The sequence below is a fragment of the Limulus polyphemus genome, unplaced genomic scaffold (genome assembly GCF_000517525.1).
Source record: "Limulus polyphemus unplaced genomic scaffold, Limulus_polyphemus-2.1.2 Scaffold1788, whole genome shotgun sequence".
Taxonomy (NCBI): Eukaryota; Metazoa; Arthropoda; class Merostomata; order Xiphosura; family Limulidae; genus Limulus; species Limulus polyphemus.
This window is the reverse complement of record NW_013667398.1, coordinates 94,789-113,634: the sequence shown is the minus strand read 5'-3', so window position 1 is coordinate 113,634 and position 18,846 is coordinate 94,789. Positions and strand designations below refer to the sequence as shown.

Below are 18,846 nucleotides of genomic sequence, written 5' to 3'. Positions count from 1 at the left end.
TAATGAGCTCACATCTCAAAATAAATATAGTATCAGAAACATACCTTGAGTGAATGATGGATATTTTTCCAAAAACAATCTCTAACATATTTTAAACTTAAACTATACAACAAAAAAGGAAAAAACTAAGTTACTCAGGAACATTTTTAATCATCTACTTCAAAAATGTAGTAACTGCTCATTAATATATTCATCTACTACTTATTCAAAGAAAAGAGAATAAACTATAAAACATCCAAAACTTTCTTTTTATCCAAATAAATCACTGTACACTCTTCAGTGATTTATAAAAGTAACATTTTCAAAATATACTGATTCTTTGTCAGAAATGAAAGAAACTATAAATTCCTATATACATAATGTTATAAATTTTACCACACGAGTAATAGAGCAATTTTACTGGTATTAAAGACTTACCACTCTCTGTAAAGTTGAAGAGAGATGGTAATTCTCGACCACTTGGTAACTTTGTCCCTGGTTCACGAAGTTCATCAAAAAAGGTGTGACCACATGCCTGTAGAGGGGTGATACGTGTAGAAGGAGTGTATTCCAGTAGTTTTGCAACTAGGTCAATGGCTTCAGGAGGTGTTCGGGCACGAAACACCTGAAAATTAATGGAGTCATTTTTATTAGAAGTGATGTGGTTACAAAATGTATTTTATTAGTTTTTTCAGCCTGGTAGAATTATACTGGCCACTTTTGCATTTGCCTTCATAAGAATTAGTAACTCATAAATGAAACAATGTCTGAAACACAGAAACTTCAAACATAGAGCATGATAACCATTGAATATTTAAAGCCTCGCTGCATTAAAAAGTTTGAAAAAGCAAACAACATGTAAGGTGATTATAAATGGAAAAGCCAATATGCAATCCGGACTCCTCGGACAAAGGCCTTTCTGACAATACGAGATTTGTAGCGTCTAATCAAGAAAGTTTTTGAGAAAAGTTCTGGACAGACAAATGCAAGCACATTATGTATAATATATAACATAACATAATGTTCAGGGGTAACCAGGGATCTATTGGCCCATCTCAGCTGTCCCATCATCTGATCAAAAGTAAAACTATCAAATAAATAAATTAAAAAAATAAACAAAAATCTCACCAAAAAATGGTTGTCATCCATGCAATAAAGCTCGCTGTGAAACCTGCAAGTTCATAAAAACTACTGGCTCATTTTCTGACAAACACAACCAGAGAAACTTTAAAATATTCAAAGCAATCACTTGTGGAACACAAAACACCATTTACCTCATACAGTGTAAAAAATGCAATCACCAATATGTAGTACATACACAAACAACACTTAGAGAATGTTTCAACAACCATAAATCTTCTATTAACACCAAAAAAATCTCTCTGTTGCTCAACACTTTAACCAACCTAGTCATTCCATTAACAATGTTACTTTCATTGGCACTGAGACAGGATTCAATAATAGAGATATAAAAGAAGCTTACTGGATTGCTAATCTTAACACTGTTCAACCTTTTGAAATCAATCTAGATCCTGGAATCAGTGATCTTTGGTTTCATCTGTTTCAGAAAAATACTTTTTATTCTTTGTTTATTTCTTTCATGTAGTTTGAATCCTAATTTTTCTAAAACTTACTATCTATTAAGAATAATTTTCCATACCTGTTTGTACAAATCAATTAGCTTAACATTTTTTTTTTCAATCAGTCTCCAGGTGTCACCTTTATTTCACTTAAATACTTAAGTATAGTTTTATTTATTTCCTTTTTTAACCATTTCTAAGGCAAAATATCCCTAAGACCTTTTTACATAACTCTCTCATCGCCAGCCACACTGTACCGGAAATGGAATACAGTTACAGCAGTACTTGGAAAAATATACTAAACATTTTCTAGAAAACCGGACGACCTTCATGACATCATATATATCACTCATATGATTACACCACCATTCCCAGTTTGCTCATGAATAAGAAAGGTCCACCTTTTGAAAGTGCTTGGGTTATAGGGTTTTGTATCAAGACTTCTTGAACCTACGTGTTTTACTGACATCATGAAAGTGTCTGTACTGACATTACTCTTGTTAGAAATGTAATCATGGAATATACAATGTGTTAGATAAATGTAAGTTATTTAACATTCATTTTAAGTCCAAAAACAGTCATGGTAGGGAGGTCAAAATGTCACTCTAATAGAATAGGTTTCATGTCAATGATGTTGATAGTCTAACTCACTCAATAAATAACTCTTTTTCCTCATATAACATTTCTTGCTGAATAAAATATGTTGTCTTACACTTTAGGCACTCAATATGGGAACATGACTATGTTCCAGATTCATTTCTGTATATCACTTAGAGCTCTTCAAACATATTTTTGTTAATTTAAAACATGCTCACAACATATTTTTTATACAATCAAAAGTAAAACTGAATACACTTTTATTGGGTGTTGTAATGTGCCATATGACTAAGAATTCAACCTGCTGAAAAGAAAAAAAAGACCATGTGGGAAATTCAAAAGGTAATAAAACACTTATAAATATGTAAATAGTTCAATTTCCTAGTAAGCCTGATATGAATGAAATTTCTGTGAAAATAAGGAGAGCCAGAATAAAGTAGCAGAAATCATTGTAAGCCCTCTATGCCAACTGTCTAAAATTAAGCCTAAAGAAAAAATGCACCCCTTTGTACACATACTTCAATTAAAGCTGGCTTCAAAAATATGGTAACAGTAGAAATATATATCAGATAAGCTAAGAGAAACATACATTCTGTGGTTTAAAAGAAGAAATATTTTCCATGCCCCTGCTAGAAAGAACTCGTATACATCAGATCATAAAAAGAGAGGAGTGAGATGTTATTGTTTTCAAAAGTGTTACATGACTGAATTTTTAAACAAAAATATGGAAGAGTGTTTAGCTTGGAACAGCCAAAGTTAGATATCATGGATAAGAAAATTAGTTCAGAGAAAGAATACCAATCTCTGCTGAGCTATTACAAATGGTGGCTTAGATTACTTAAGATTTATTTAGCTAGATTTTTTATATAATTATAAGATAATTCAAGTAAAAGTATAAATTAATTAATGCATCTTGCAGTATTAACAAATATAAATGTTCAATTATACTACACACACAAATGTTTACTGTTAGTTTGGTTTCAACTAAACAGTTATTACTCCAGCTCAGTATATTTGTCCTAAAATAGTGTTATTTCATCTACATGTATCTTTCAAAAATCTGTATCTTTTCCCATGTCAATGTTACTAAGACTTTGAAAGCAGAATACTAATACCTACAGATTATTTATTCTTACACGAATGAAATAAAGTGGTGGGAAGAAGAATAAAAACCAATGATTAATGGTACTCACTCTCATTTGTAAGTTTGGTGTTGGACATTAGGCAAGCTGTTTGATTATGTGTGTGTTGCATGTTGCTTGTGGACTACATAATGGAGAACTGTTTGACATTAGACAAACTGGTTGACTGTGTGTGTGTTTCATGATACTTGTGTATTACAGGATGGGTTAGAACTGTTTGACATTGGACAGATTAGTTGACTGTGTGTGTGTTTTGTATGAGGCTTGCAGACTACAGGATAGGGAAAATTGTTTGACATTAGACAAACTAGTTGACTGTGTGTGTGTGTTTCATGATACTTGTGTATTACAGGATGGGTTAGAACTGTTAGACATTAGACAGACTGACCGTGTGTATATTTTGCATGATATTTGTGTATTACAGGATGGGGGAGAACTGTTTGACATTAACAGACTGATTGTGTGTGTATGTGTTGCATGAGACTCACGAATTGCAAAATGGGGTAAGTTCAATTAAATGTTATGCAGCTCAAAGAACTGGTTAAGATTTTCATTTCAGAAAACTAAAATGAATAAACATGTGTTATGATAAAACACATAGTTTCATCCAGAAATGGAATCTACCTTTTGCCAGGGATGGGCCTTAATCTGGGGGAACTTAAACTCTGTGTAGTTCCGGTTCATTTCCCGTATCTGCTCCTTACTGGGAGTGCCAAGAACCTTGATGATCTCTACCAACTGGTCCACCCCACTGTCACCAGGAAATATAGGCTGACCAAGAAGTAATTCAGCAAGCACACAGCCTGCTGACCAGATGTCTAGAAAACACAATACACTAAAACAAACATATTCTAGCTAACTTTTTTTACATTAATTATTCATGCACTAAAAAAAAGAAAAATATGAAAAATGTAACTTTTTCTAGTACACAAGCTTTTTCACGATTTATGAAGCCTAAACAAATTGTAACAGTATGTGTAAAAAATTTAACAGGTTCTTACCAATCATAGTTGTGTAGTCAGTGGCACCAAATATCAGTTCTGGTGCTCTGTAATAACGTGAGCAGATGTACGACACATTTGGTTCACCTCTAATCAGGTGCTTAGCACTGAAATGATGAAAATGTATCTAAATGAGTAAAAAGTGCACTTCCCATATGTATACACACATACATCACTTTTACACAAAGAATTTGTTCATCCTAATGTAAATAGTATGTTCATACTATGACAAACAATGTACTTATGTTGTATTTGTGTGTGTACACATACATGTACACCATGCTTATTTACAGAATTTGTTTATCCAAATATAAATAGTACTGAAATTAATAATATACAAGCAGTGTATATATGTGTGCATTTCAATACTGAAGAGTAGCTTGTGATTTTACAAAACTGGTTAATTAAAGAAGAGCTTTGTAAAAACAGAAGGAATTCAAGTTTTCTTAGACATACCAATCTTGAAGCAAAACCAACTTGAATTACAGCATATATCTGCTCACACACCATTTTTACTTACAGAATCAATTCATCCTAATGTAAATGGTACTGAATGTCAAACTCACATGCAAATACAAACACAATTTTTCTTCTTGGGATGGAAAACAAAATGCCCATCTTAGTTTAATGGTACCCATGATTCAAAACAGACCTTGGGTGTTGTATTAGTACTGCTTTAACCCTATCATCACAGGTATCCTTTACTGTGCATGATATGAAGTTTTAGTGTCTTACATTCAAAATTTTATTAAATTACTTTTTATGTTATACCAATTAGTCCAGCATAAAATCTTAGCTAATAATCCATATATTAATAATATATAAGTTATGTTCTTAATTCTATAAGGCAATATTTAAAATCCTGAATTTCCCTTAGTGTGACACCTTTCTTCTATTTTATCCACCACCCCTTCAAAAAGTATGAAATTAAATGTAAATTACACCATTAAATTCATCATTGGTTAAACAAACCACGATTTTTATGGCCTTCAATTTTGCTTGGTTACAGAGCTATCAAATAGAAAATCAGACCTCTCCTGCCACATCCTCTCTTTCAGGATTTGTTAATAGTTTTTATCTTACGTATAATTATATATGACCTATAACCAATAGAAAGTTAAGGTTTTCATCCATCAAACGACGTATCTTATAACATTGTGTTCTGAACAGAATATCGTCAATTTCACTCAGAGTGCAAGATTTATTCCTGTTGGAATGTTAACGACTAGCTTGGATGAATTTGTAACAGCTCTTGTCACATAGTTAGAATGCCAGAAACATTTTGAGAGTTAGGGGAAATTGTCTACTTTTTGAATGTTATTAGTCTATGTTCTTTAGTGCATTATTTAATTAAATAAAAATTATTCAGTGCATTACTATTATTATCATTATAAAAATAGAAGGGTTAAGTATCATCGACAATGGACAGAAAAAACAACAAAAAACCTGGATAAGTACTTTATTTCTTGTTTTTATGTTTATTCTTTATTTATTATTATAAAAGTAACTAAAATGTAAAAATAGAGGTCTCTTTAGGTTAGTTAAGGTTAGATTAGGTAAAATAAACAATAATAATAGTATAATAAAAATATTTCACGAGGCATGCATGCGAGCAGTTCATGGGTAATGTAATTCTATAAAATAATGTGAGCTGCTGTTCCCCAAGTGATTTACAGCTTGTAATGGTGTAAATAGTAGTTAGACAAGGTTCAAAGGACAATAAAATTTAACTATAAATAGATGTATACTGTTATGAGTTTAAAGTTACTTAGAATAAAGAACTGCCAAATTAAATAACTGCATATACAGTTAGGGAAGAGAAAATAACTTAATATATAAAGTTTTACTGAAAACAAACATTTGAAATGTGTTTAGGAGGTTTTACAGATTGCACAAATGAAATTTGAGATTTTTGACATGAAGAAAAGTATTTTTAATTTTAACATAAAAATCACTTTGCACACGGACTATTCACAACAAATACTCAATATATATATACACAGAAGTTAATGTAGCTATACTCACTGACTTCAGACTTTGTCAATACAATAATCACCTTAATACAGAAGTTAATGTATCTATACTCATTGACTTGAGACTTTGTCAATACAATAGTCACCTTAATACAGAAGTTAATGTAACTATACTCACTGACTTCAGACTTTGTCAATACAATAGTCACCTTAATACAGAAGTTAATGTATCTACCCTCATTGACTTGAGACTTTATCAATACAATAGTCACCTTAATACAGAAGTTAATGTAACTATACTCACTGACTTCAGACTATTTGTCAATACAATACAGTCACCTTAATAAAGATTTCTTTTTTAAAGGATTACACCCAGAACTTTCCAGTATTTTAAAACAGAAGTCGAACAATCTCGGCTAATGTTAAGATTGTAATTACATTAGCTGTTTTCTTATGTTGATACAAAGATAGTTGTTAGATTAAATGTCTACAGAGAACAACTAATAAAAATGATCAGTGTTTTACATAGAGAAAAGAAATTCACAGGATTGTTTGACTAATTTTCTAAAGTAAAGAGTAAATAAAAGTGACCAGGGTTATGCTGAGAAAAACAATTTCATGGGACATTTGACTCAATTTCTAAATAGAACTAAATAAAAAGTGACCAGTTTTCTACACACACACAATAAAAAAAAGCTAAAGGACTCTTTCACTAGACTTGTAAACAAAACAATGAAAAAAAGAGCACTGTTCTACACAGAAAAAAGAAATCCATAGGACTGTTTGACTAGATTTTTAAGTTATAATTTTCTGATACCAAAATACATTTCTGATAGGAACTTAACTCCTCTCTCTCTCATACACACACACACACACACACACACACACACATATATATATATATATATATATAGCCATTCTCATTCAGTGGTACCCTGTAAATGCAAACATTTTTATTCAGATGCCACTCCCACTACCCCACGATTATTATGGTTCCACTGCATCTCACATGCAAATCATCATGCAACAACCTCCATCAATAGGAGGGTGACACAACCTCCTGATGCATGTGGCTCCCTCTATTCCATTCTACAAACTATCACTTTGAGTTTAAACAGAAAAGGAAGCACCAGTTTTCATTGGGGAAGAAAGGATGGGAAGTGTGAGAGGATATAAGTATTATCAGGAATATATTTTCAGTACAAGAAAATTAAAACTTCTGATATGATACATTACCTTTTCTCACATATATAGCTAGAATACCTCATTAAACAGGTGGAGGGACTGGTGTGAGGGATATAAAGAAGCTTCCAAAGAATACCTTATACTGATGATCCTCTAAATAAAAAATCATCTTTGGGAGACTGCACCACTTCTGTACCAGATATATTCTTCACCCAGTGTACAATTAGGTGTCTTAGACACAGGAAGAAAAAGGGAGGAGCACAATCAAAAGGGAGAGAAAATGGTTGGATTGGAATCTAAACCACATAAGAATATACTCTCAATCCCAAAGAAAAGAGGCCAAAGATGAATCTTTTTAAGACAGAAATGTGGGAGAAAGTGAAACTGGATGTGTTCCAAGGTGTAGAGTGTCCAGGGCATGTCAGCCTTCAGTCCAAAACCAAGCAATATCAGGAATATAACCTTCAATCTGTGTTAGAAGGAGAGTCCACACCGTCCTCCCCTCAAGTTCCGTAAAATGGAAGTATATATACTGTGCAAACTGATCTGCGAAAGGGACACATACACAATTACAAATAACCATACCTTCTGGAACCTGAAATCTGAATGAAAGTAGTAACAGGCTACAAATGTGTGAGGACTTATGTTGATTGGTCCTATTCAAAATCCAAAACCAGTCACTGGGAACCGACATCCAATGTGATGGTTGGATGAGTGATCCCAATCGTAGGGGTGAACAGCATTGAGTGCATCACTAACTTCCGGTTACCACCAAACGGAAGTGGATTGCCCCTCTAAATGCATCACCCTCAAGATAGTTACAGAAGCCATGTGCAACATCAACCCTTGGAGCCCACTGGACAGAGATGGTGCACATGAATGGAGGACCAGCATCATCTACACCACACCTTACTTTCACTGAACAGAGTTGTTTATTTGTGTTAGATCACATTCAGAAGGATACCTCCATGGTCCAACATCCCAACAGCTTGGAACTGGAAAGTGGCAAGGACCTCCATACTCCACTTAAAAATTAAGGGAAGATAAAATGCAGTGGAGAGTCCAGAGGAATGCCAACACCAGAAACAGTGCAAATGGGTGACTATGAACACCTTATTTTGAAAAGCAGAACACCCCTGAGTTATTCAACTTAAGTGATGGCAGGGATGAGTAGCTATCCTCTTCTGCTTTATCAGTGCAAGTCCATAGGTTAGTATGGTCCAAAACAGGCATATTTATGAAGTAAATATATCATGAGGGGAAAACCTACCAGCATTCTAGTGGAACACCCCATCCCAACAGTGTGTGTTATTGGCCATGAAAATATAGTATTTTATGATAGCATCTTGGCTGTACAGTATGGACTCGTGATGCATTAAGTATACCCAGACAGGCAACATTTGCCACAAAGCAGGATCCTAACATTAAAAAAGGGACATGCCCCTGAGAGAAAGTATATAAAAAGACAACTTACCCATTCACAGGCTTACAGAAGTTTGAAGGATGGTGAAAGGCGGAAGACAGTATCCATTCACAGGCTTACGGAAGTTTGAAGGATGGTGAAATGTGGAAGACACTATCCCGACAAGGAGGAAACAGCCACTCAATGTAAATAGTGGGAGATGAACATATGAGTAGTAGTCCACAAGCTCGCTTAAAGAATTTCCTCCAATGGATGATGGAGGTGAGATGCTAGGGAAAAGGTAAGGTGTTCTGATCTGATGTGACAACACCTGGAACAGATTTCAGGAAGAAGAAGACAAGGAACTATTAGCCAATCTAAGCAAAAATTGACTCCAATGGGTGGGTGTTGAAGGAGAAAGGTCATGAACAGAGGAATGTTGCCAGGGGATGAAAAGGTGGAAACGAGAACCACAGAAGAAAGCCATACAGAAAAAGTAACAATGAAGAGCACGTACAGGACACAGAAGCCTATCTGGATCAGACCGGGAATAAAGATGGGATATTGAAGGAAGCAAAATCAACAAGAAGGAAGATTTATCTTTTTTGAGAAAGAAAATCAATCTGGATAAAGAAGAACATATGTGGTATGGGACAGAATGAAAGATACATTGATGGCAAATATATCAGACTAACTATTCTCACAGTCTAAAAGGAGTAGGAAGTAGGTCTTAAGGGAAACAAAGAACAGGAGGACAAAGGTTCCAATGGAGGTAAAGTAAGGGAGTGAAAAACTACACTGACATGCCAATCTGGAAGGACCACTTGAGGAGAAGGCCTATGAATGTAACAACATGAAGAGGATAGGGTAGGTAAACACAATACGATACCAGAAAAAACAGAAACTGTGTGATAAGGCTGCCTGATATTCAGCAATGGATGAGACCAAAGGCCTATGATCAAACAGCTAATTGAGGAAATTGGTAATAAGAGGAATGGTGGGTTGAGAAGGGGAAAAACGGAGGGCGGGAAGAGCAAGATGAAATACCGGTGACCCGAGGTCAATGTAGAAGGGATAGAATGAGAGGAAGTGGCAATGGAGGGGACAGTACGGAGTTGTTGTAATCAAGGAAATCAGTGTTATGCCAGCCAGTAAGGAGTAATCAGAAGAACCAGACATGGAGTGGCATGGATGATCAAAATCATCCTGGAAAGAAGATGTATGGGAGGATAAACATAAAGGAATTGGTCTGTTCAATCCTGGCTAAATGCATTGATAGCTAAGGCTTGTAAATGAGGAACTGGAGACCAAAAAAGAAGCAACTTGGTAATGAGAAAGATGGCAAAATCATCCAGATGAGATGTACCCTACTGTGAGCACAACCACCAGAAAACATGAGGATCAAGGGACCAACCACCCTGTGGTATAAATTTTCAGGTTTGGAAAGACAATCCGCCACAATGTGGAAAGCACCCTTGAACATGACAAACCAAAAGACATATACAATAGCATAGATCAAAGTTAATCCATAAAGTGAACAAGAACGGATGCCATCTTGATGGTTGATATAAGCTACCACTGTATAACTGCACGAGTGGATCATGACAATTCGATTCCTGACCAGATAAAGAAAGCAATCCAAAGCCTGTCATACTGCCAGAAGGTTTAAGGTGTTGATATGGTAAGACCATTTGGTTGTAGACTATAGTCCAGAAGCCTCCTGCTGATCAATTCACGCTCCCCAAACATGTAGGGAAACATCGGTGATAAAATGCAAATCTGGGTGAAGAGGAGGAAGCGATACACCCAACAATGTGTGGGCCTTGTTCAACCACCAATACACATCGTCAATGAGGGAAGGAGAATCCAAAGGATCCCAAAAAAGTTTCCATTGGTTGTGCAGAATTCACTGACTGCATATGTGCCCAATTAAAGGGAATAAGAGCTTCTATAGAAGCCCAAGTCCCCAAAAGCAACAGAACCTTGCAGGCAGTAAGAGAGGGAGCAGCAAGTGCGTGGATAAACGAAAACTCCATCGAATAGAGCTGAAGAGAAGGTTGGGCCTGATGAAGGTGCGAGTTGAAAAAGGACTCCCAAGTGAACAAGATATTGGGTAGGGGATAGAAGAGATTTCTCTAACTTGATAATCCAACCCACTTCAGCAGCTTCTGAAAGAAGGAGAGAAGTGTGATATGAAGCCTCCATTTCGGAATGAACTAACAGAAGCCATTCATCCAGGTAGTGGTGTAAGCACACTCCCACGCATTTATAAGTCAGGCAAAAGCTTTGATCCTCTTACAAAAGACATACAGAACCGAAGCTAGACTGAAGGGTAAGATGCAAAACTGGTACACAATCCTGTGATGGACAAATTGAAGATAGCTTCTGCACTGATGAGAAAGAGGAATGTATATATAGGCATTCAAGATGTCTACCTTGATCATCCACAATCCCGGAGAGAAAACCAACCACAGTATGATAAAAGAATCCATTGTAAAACGGGAAAGATCCAGAAAGTGATTGAGGCAGGACAGATTGACAGGCTTGATATCTCTCTGTGATAGAAGAATTAGGACTGCCTCTGACAGATGATGACTGGTAATAGAAATTGGAGGTAACAGAAACAATATGGGTATGGGAGACAATGGGGGTAGGAAAAGGAATTTGATTACAAGCCCTTTTGACAAGACCTGAAGCACCCTATGATCAGTAACGAATACCCGTCATAGGTGAACAAAATCAGTCAAATGGGCACCCACAGGATAGTCACCTGTACCGATAAAAAATGATGACTGATGGAATCTCTAATGGAAAGATGTGAGGGGGGGCAGATGTGGAATAGAAGATTTCAAGGTCTCAGGTTGAGACAAACAATCAACCAATGATGAAAAGGTTGAATGCTGCCTCACAGATTCCGCACATGATTCCAAAGTTGAAGGAATATTCCCAAAAATTAACCATTGGAGAAATGGAGTCATCCACAATTCCTGAAGGTAAGTTGATGATAAACAAACCTAGGAAAAGACAATATCCCTCTCCAGAAGGTCCCAACAACAAAGAAACCACGTGTGGAGAGAGAGAGAGAACTGAAGAGAACAATCACACCAAAGTAGAGGTAATGAGGGAGAAGACATCTCCTGAAAATCCCTCAGGAGAATGGTGGAGTACCCCAGTAAGGAGGTGTATGGTAGATAAGTACTGTAGAAAGGTCGGAAGGGTAAGACGAAAGCAGGAAAACTTGGCCTGTGATAAATGGACAGGACTGTCAGTGTCAGTCCCCCATACTTGCAGTAGTGATTGTAACTTTTGGGAATCAAGAGAGGGTAATCTGCCTGATGGTAAGCCAAGGCAAACTGATCTATGACCCGTGGAGGGTGAGGCATGTTAGCATCAGATTCTTTATGAGAAACAAATTGCTCACATGAATCCCCAATGTCAGGAGGAGAAAGAAAAACAAATGACTGAGAGTAAGGGGTGTCATTTAATAAGGAAGGAAGTGGATTATAAGAAATCAGGGAAATAGATAAAACAGACTATACCTGAGAAATCGTGTCTAAAAAGACTGAATTAGGCCTACGAGATTCCACAGGCAAGGCATAGGAAACCATGGCATAATCATCATCATGAACAGGTTTGGTTAGTTCAGGAGGAAACTGAGCACTAGTGGGAGAAGAAAGTCTACTCAGATGGTGTTCAATCTCCCAACGAATAAAGGTTGAAAATTCATCAAACGAGTTCCCCCAACTTGAAGCCAGAGTGATTGTGGTAAGAGCAGGTGGTATAACTTCTGAAGTGGTATTCATCATAAAATGATAAAATATTGAAAATTATTCAACTAAAAAAAAAAAGAAGAACTGAGGTAAGTTTGCACAGAAAATTATAAAATTGAAAACAATAGTAAAATTTAGAAATGATCTTTCCACTTCGTATGATATTAATAAAGAAAAAAAATATGTGACTAGAGAACAATCAAAACATGTCTTGACTGTAGCACTGCCAAATGAGATGTCATATTTCAGTAGAATGGAATAGAGGGAGCCACATGTGTCAGGAGGTTGTGATGCACTCCTATCGGTGGAGGGTTTTTGCATTACAATATGAATGCGAGAGGCAAAGGAACCATAATAATTATGGAGTAATGGGAGTGCAAAGGTTGTGGCATGCAAACAAATATTTTTCATATAGAGGGCAGCATTGAATGAAAATAGATATATATGTGAGAGAGGTAATGTACTACACTGGAAACAAGTGTTCTGAAAAAACAAAGAAAAAACTGGTATCTAATGTTTCAGTTTGAATTATGATGACCCCACAAGAAAAGGCGAAATTTGTGTGTTATGGATGGCTGAATTGAAGTCACCTACTCCCATGCTATGACAAGGAATAATCGACCCAAAGAGACCTGTAGTCATGAATGAAGATATTTGAGGAGACTGGCAGTGTTCTAAAGCAGCATGATGGAGGGAAGCCCAGAACATCGGAGGAAGATGTTGAACCTGGGTAGGAGACTCAATTCAGCCATCCATTACACACATTTCACCTTTTCTTATGGGGTCATCATAATTCAATCTGAAACACAAAAAGAACTTTAAGTATAGAAACTTAGATACATGATGTGATAATTGTGCAAGTTTCAACTTAAATTTATTCAATAAAAAGTTATAAGGCTTCAAAGTTGTTTCATTTCAATGTGGACACTCTGTACTTCCTATTTTGACTGCCCGTTCCCATTTTAGTTTAATTTAATGTAGGTGTAAATAGCTCCTAAAATTCGGCACCTTTTCTGCTATAAAAAAGTCTGTCAAGGAAGGAGTTCCCAGAACCAGATCAGGCATGGTGTTACGTGTGTTGATGATAGAGTATTTACAAGAAATGTGGTTTTAAGAGAACTATTTCAATAATGCAATTGATATGATAAGAAAATAACTGTGATCAATGAATGCTTAGACAAGGATCGATGTTGGGAAAAGACAATATTTTGGTAAAGGAGATATTGTTCATGATAGGATTTGGTTTCTCAAAGCTAGAAGGCCCTTTATTTTTCTTATGTCTGTTTAGGGGCAGCAAAGTTGCAAATGCCTATTGGAGGGTTCAAATTTGGTAGGCTTTGCTTTCTGGTCATTTTTGATGGGCTTTTATACTAGCATCACATATAAAAATTAATTCTATACTCCTGTAATTACACCTTTTTTATGTAGTACTATTAAGCTACTAATATTCACACTTAACTATAAGTGATATTACAAAATTATCAAACAGAAAGGATAACACTGTAGTTTCCTTAAGACTATATTTGAGACTCAAATTTTGTTCCAGTGATGATAATATGCTAGGGATTGTAACTGTGTTTTACCTTCCAAAATCACACAATTTAAGAACACCTGATTCTGGATCAAGAAGTAGGTTTTGTGGTTTAATATCTCGATGACAAATCCCTAAGGAATGGATGTAGGCTAGGCTGCGAAACAGCTGATACATATATAGCTGAAAGGAGGTAAAAAAAAACAACAAATTATGATGTATCCACACATTAATACATGGAGCTCAAATCGCTGGTTATGCACATTAGATAAAGTTCAGATAGATTTGAAAGTTATTAGCCTTCAATAAAAGATATGTCAGAACTTAAACATGAAATATGGCTTTTCACTAGCTTACAGTACATGGATTAAAAAAGACCACAAATAAACTGTTATATTGCCATGTAGTTCCATGATCTGGTTTCACTACTACATTTACACATAGGATATATACACCAAGAACTACTGTATGATAGCAGACATATACAACAAGAACAAGTTTCACCATTATATTACACGTAGAACACCTACACCAAGAACAAGTTTCACCATTATATTACACGTAGAACACCTACACCAACAACAAATTTCACCATCATATTACAGGCAGGATATCTACACCAACAACAAGTTTCACCATTATATTACACGTAGAACACCTACACCAAGAACAAGTTTCACCATTATATTACACGTAGAACACCTACACCAACAACAAATTTCACCATCATATTACAGGCAGGATATCTACACCAACAACAAGTTTCACCATCACATTACAGGCAGGATACCTACACCAACAACAAGTTTCACCATTATATTACAGGCAGGATACCTACACCAACAAGTTTCACCATTATATTACAGGTATAACACCTAGAGCAAGAACAATTTTCACCATTATATTACACGTAGAACACCTATACCAAGAACAATTTTCACCATTATATTACACGTAGAACACCTACACCAAGAACAATTTTCACCATTATATTACATGTAGAACACCTACATCAAGAACAAATTTCACCATTATATTACAGGTATAACACCTACACCAAGAACAAGTTTCACCATTACATTACACGTAGAACACCTACACCAAGAACAATTTTCACCATTATATTACAGGTATAACACCCAAACCAAGAACAATTTTCACCACTACATTAACCCTTTCACCCCGGGTATCCTTTACTACACGACAGAAGGTTTTAGTGTCTTACATTCACAATTTTATTAAACTACTTTTTATTTATGTTATACCAATCAATATAGCATAAAATCCTAGATATTAATCCATATTTTAATAGTATACAAGTTTTAACTTCCTAATTCTACAAGGCAATATTAAAAAAAAACTCCAGAATTTCCCCTAGTATGACACTTGACATATTTTTTCTAGGCATCTTGTCTTCATTTTATCCACCACTCCTTGAAAAATTACAAAATTAAACATAAATTACTCTCTATAGAATCGTTCAAGTGATCCATAATTTTTATAGCCTTTAAGAACAAATTTCACCATCATATTACAGGTAAAACACCTACAGTAAGAACAAGTTTCATCATTATATTACAGTTATAACACCTACACCAAGAACAAGTTTCATTATTATATTACAGGCAGGATACCATATGAAGAACAGATTTTGTCTGTAAATATGTCAGATACACCTTAAGTGGTGTGTATTTTGTTTAATGTTTATTTCTATATTCATTTCTAAGCTGTTAGTTACTGTATAGATAAAATATTTCATCTAAGTGAGGCAGAACCCACCTTGATAAAAGATATGGGGATAGTCTGCCTGGATTTGCTATAATGTCTTGCTACTCGATACACTGTCTCAGGAATAAATTCCAACACCAAATTGAGGTAAAGTTCATCCTTCTAAAATATACACATAAAAATAGCCAGATGTAAACATATATAGACATGATAGATATTAAGACAGAAAGGTATCTCAGATCAGTTCCATTAATGTTAAGACTTGCAAAACATATTAACAACTACATGACAATCTTGTATTTTTACATAAGCATAATAAGCAAATATTAATTAAGAAGTGTAAGTTTCCAATAAAACAAGCCATGTTTGTTATATAAAGTATTACTCTGGGATACAGATAGTAATAATACTGTTTACTGGAGTCCAAATTAATGGTTTGTTTATTTTGACATCAACCTAATAATAACACAACAAGTTATAATTAAACATTTAAATAATTTAAACATATCTCACTCATAACATAACTGCACAGGGATCTTCATACATACTTAACTAAAGATGCTTGAAAGGGTATACTGATTACTGACATTAGCAGTAAGCATAATGTTCACTTGGATTTAAAGGCTAAGTAAAGGAAGTTCATAATCTTACCCTCTCACCATTGGAGTAGAAGAAGTATTTCAGTTTTACAATATTACAGTGGTCCAACCTTCTCATTATCTGCAATTCTCGATTCTGTAAAGAATCAAAAATCCTTCAACAAAGTGATATGTATTTCTATATTACAAGCTTCATGTTTATGCACTTTGAATTACACGAGATTTGAAACTTACCAAAAATATATTCTAGAAAGAACATACTCATCACTAACAGCTTATCTGACCCGAATGACATTAATATACAAAGTTTAGAAAAAGGTGAATATGTATATATGTTTTTTAACTTCCCATCTGTTACCTTTTTACCTCTTCTCATAAGCCTTTACCTTCTGAAGTAGAATTAGCCCTAAAGATTAAAATTTCAAATGTTCAACCCATTCACTGGCTGGGACATATATTTCGTAGTGCAATGGGAAATTCACATCCTATCAGCAGGAAAAGGGTTAAAATAGAAATATCAACCATGGTTATCATTCACTTGGGCATGTAGAAAGGAAACACAATACCTTAAATCTTTTATCTTGTAAAACCTTCTTGATTGCAACCATTTCCCCAGTATCTACAAGTCGAGCTTGATAGACAACTCCAAACGATCCATTTCCAATGACTTTGGTGTCTGTATAAGCTACTTCTTGTGGTCTATCAGGTCCTTGGCCTGGGGTTGCCAAAACGGTGGTCACCTTACCTCCATCTTTACCTGTAGGAGATGTGAATTTTTTACAAGGTATTTAGATAAAATATTTCATTAAAGTTATTAGTCACTAGTATAAAAGCCTGTTAAAAAGGATGAGAAACCACTATTGAATGATTAAAGAAAATTACAGAATTTAACTAAAACAAATTTGCCTGTACCTCCAAGATGCTCCTACTCTTCACTTATTTCATCAGTCTCAATTTAATTCTTTAACCACCACATTTTTAGTAAACTACGCAGAAAAATGAATTGTGATCATGAACAAAGGTATGTGTACACTCTGAAAGAGACTTAAACAGCACTCTTGAGCCTTTTCACTATATTCTAGGTCAGGAATTAGAAAACATAGTGCAGACATTCTACCTCAACTCTTTCGACTGTACAAAGAATAAAAGATTTGATAGTATTAAACATTTATTTTTCTTTATGTTTTAAGGCCAAGTAGGCAATATATGTGTACAAATACCAAAAGAATATTTATTAATTAACATTTATTCACCACTTAAAACTTTTTAAACATTGATTCTATAACACTAGTAATAGTAGGCTTATTTGTAGTCTAATTTAAGCACTAGGCCTAATACCTAAATGTAACGTAAGGCTTAACTGAAACATTACTTGGTAAATTATATTTTGCTTTTGGCTACAACTCAATGTCATAAAACTTCTGAATTAAACTATTTTGCTGATATATCACCCAATATATATATATATATATCAAAAAAAAGAAAAAACAAACCTTTCTAAAAAATCAATATGAATAATGAGCATTCAACATAAGCACCATAGTTGGCCTAAGAACAATCAGGTGGTAGTTTTGTTGCTAAGCAATGATGTATATTGTTGAGCATTACCAAAAAAGGAGCATCAAAGCGTTCTCAACAGAGTGAAAAAAGGAATAAGCCTTTTATAGTTAGTGATATATATACAACTTATACAAACACTATAGCCATAAAAACAATTCTAAGTTAATTTTGTAATCCAATTGGACAAATTGTTTTAAAACTGATTGCATCATTAAAAGTTGCAGTTCTTAAATGTCACTGGAACAAGTCATGTTAAGTGTTACTCTTTTCATTTTTCATTATAAGTTGCAAATAAAAACATTTTGTTTATTAATTCCACAACCTAAGAATTAAGACTTGATAGTGAGCTTGTTTTCCATAAAAAATAGAGATGACCAAAATATGGGTTTTGGGAAATTAATGACAAACAATACTTTAAATCAATTACTAACCTACAACAGCACTGCATAATGGAAGAGGTCCAACAATGACCTATCCACAACAGCATTGCACTGTGGAAAGGATCTAACAAAGATTGATCTACAATAGCACTGCACCCTGAAAAGGATGCAGCAATGACTAATATACAATAACACTGCATGATTGAAAAAATCAAAAATCACTTATCCATAATGCATGGTGGAAATAAGCAACAATGAACAATCTACGACAGTGCTGTATAGTGGAAAATATATAACAATCACTGGCATACAGCAGCATTGAATGGTGATAAGTACATAACAGCAGTGAATAGTAGTAAGTATATAACAATGGCTGATACATAACTGAATGGTGGTAAGTATATAACAATGGCTGATAC

The 18,846-nt window shown here is 34.8% G+C and overlaps 1 protein-coding gene across 4 annotated transcripts in view; it reads right to left on the bottom strand.

The window, feature by feature from the left end:
* The window catches only part of LOC106464934 (glycogen synthase kinase-3 beta-like), a 76,566-nt gene that overhangs the window by 2,796 nt on the left and 54,924 nt on the right, over positions 1-18,846 (bottom strand). For all 4 annotated transcript variants that reach the window (XM_013925107.2, XM_022392749.1, XM_022392747.1 and 1 more), the window contains 7 exons: positions 17,054-17,244; positions 16,540-16,623; positions 15,940-16,050; positions 14,213-14,343; positions 4,300-4,406; positions 3,923-4,116; positions 418-604 (listed from right to left, as the gene is read on the bottom strand). In XM_013925107.2, the coding sequence (XP_013780561.1) occupies positions 418-604; positions 3,923-4,116; positions 4,300-4,406; positions 14,213-14,343; positions 15,940-16,050; positions 16,540-16,623; positions 17,054-17,244 (1,005 nt within the window). The remainder of the gene's footprint in view (positions 1-417; positions 605-3,922; positions 4,117-4,299; positions 4,407-14,212; positions 14,344-15,939; positions 16,051-16,539; positions 16,624-17,053; positions 17,245-18,846) is intronic.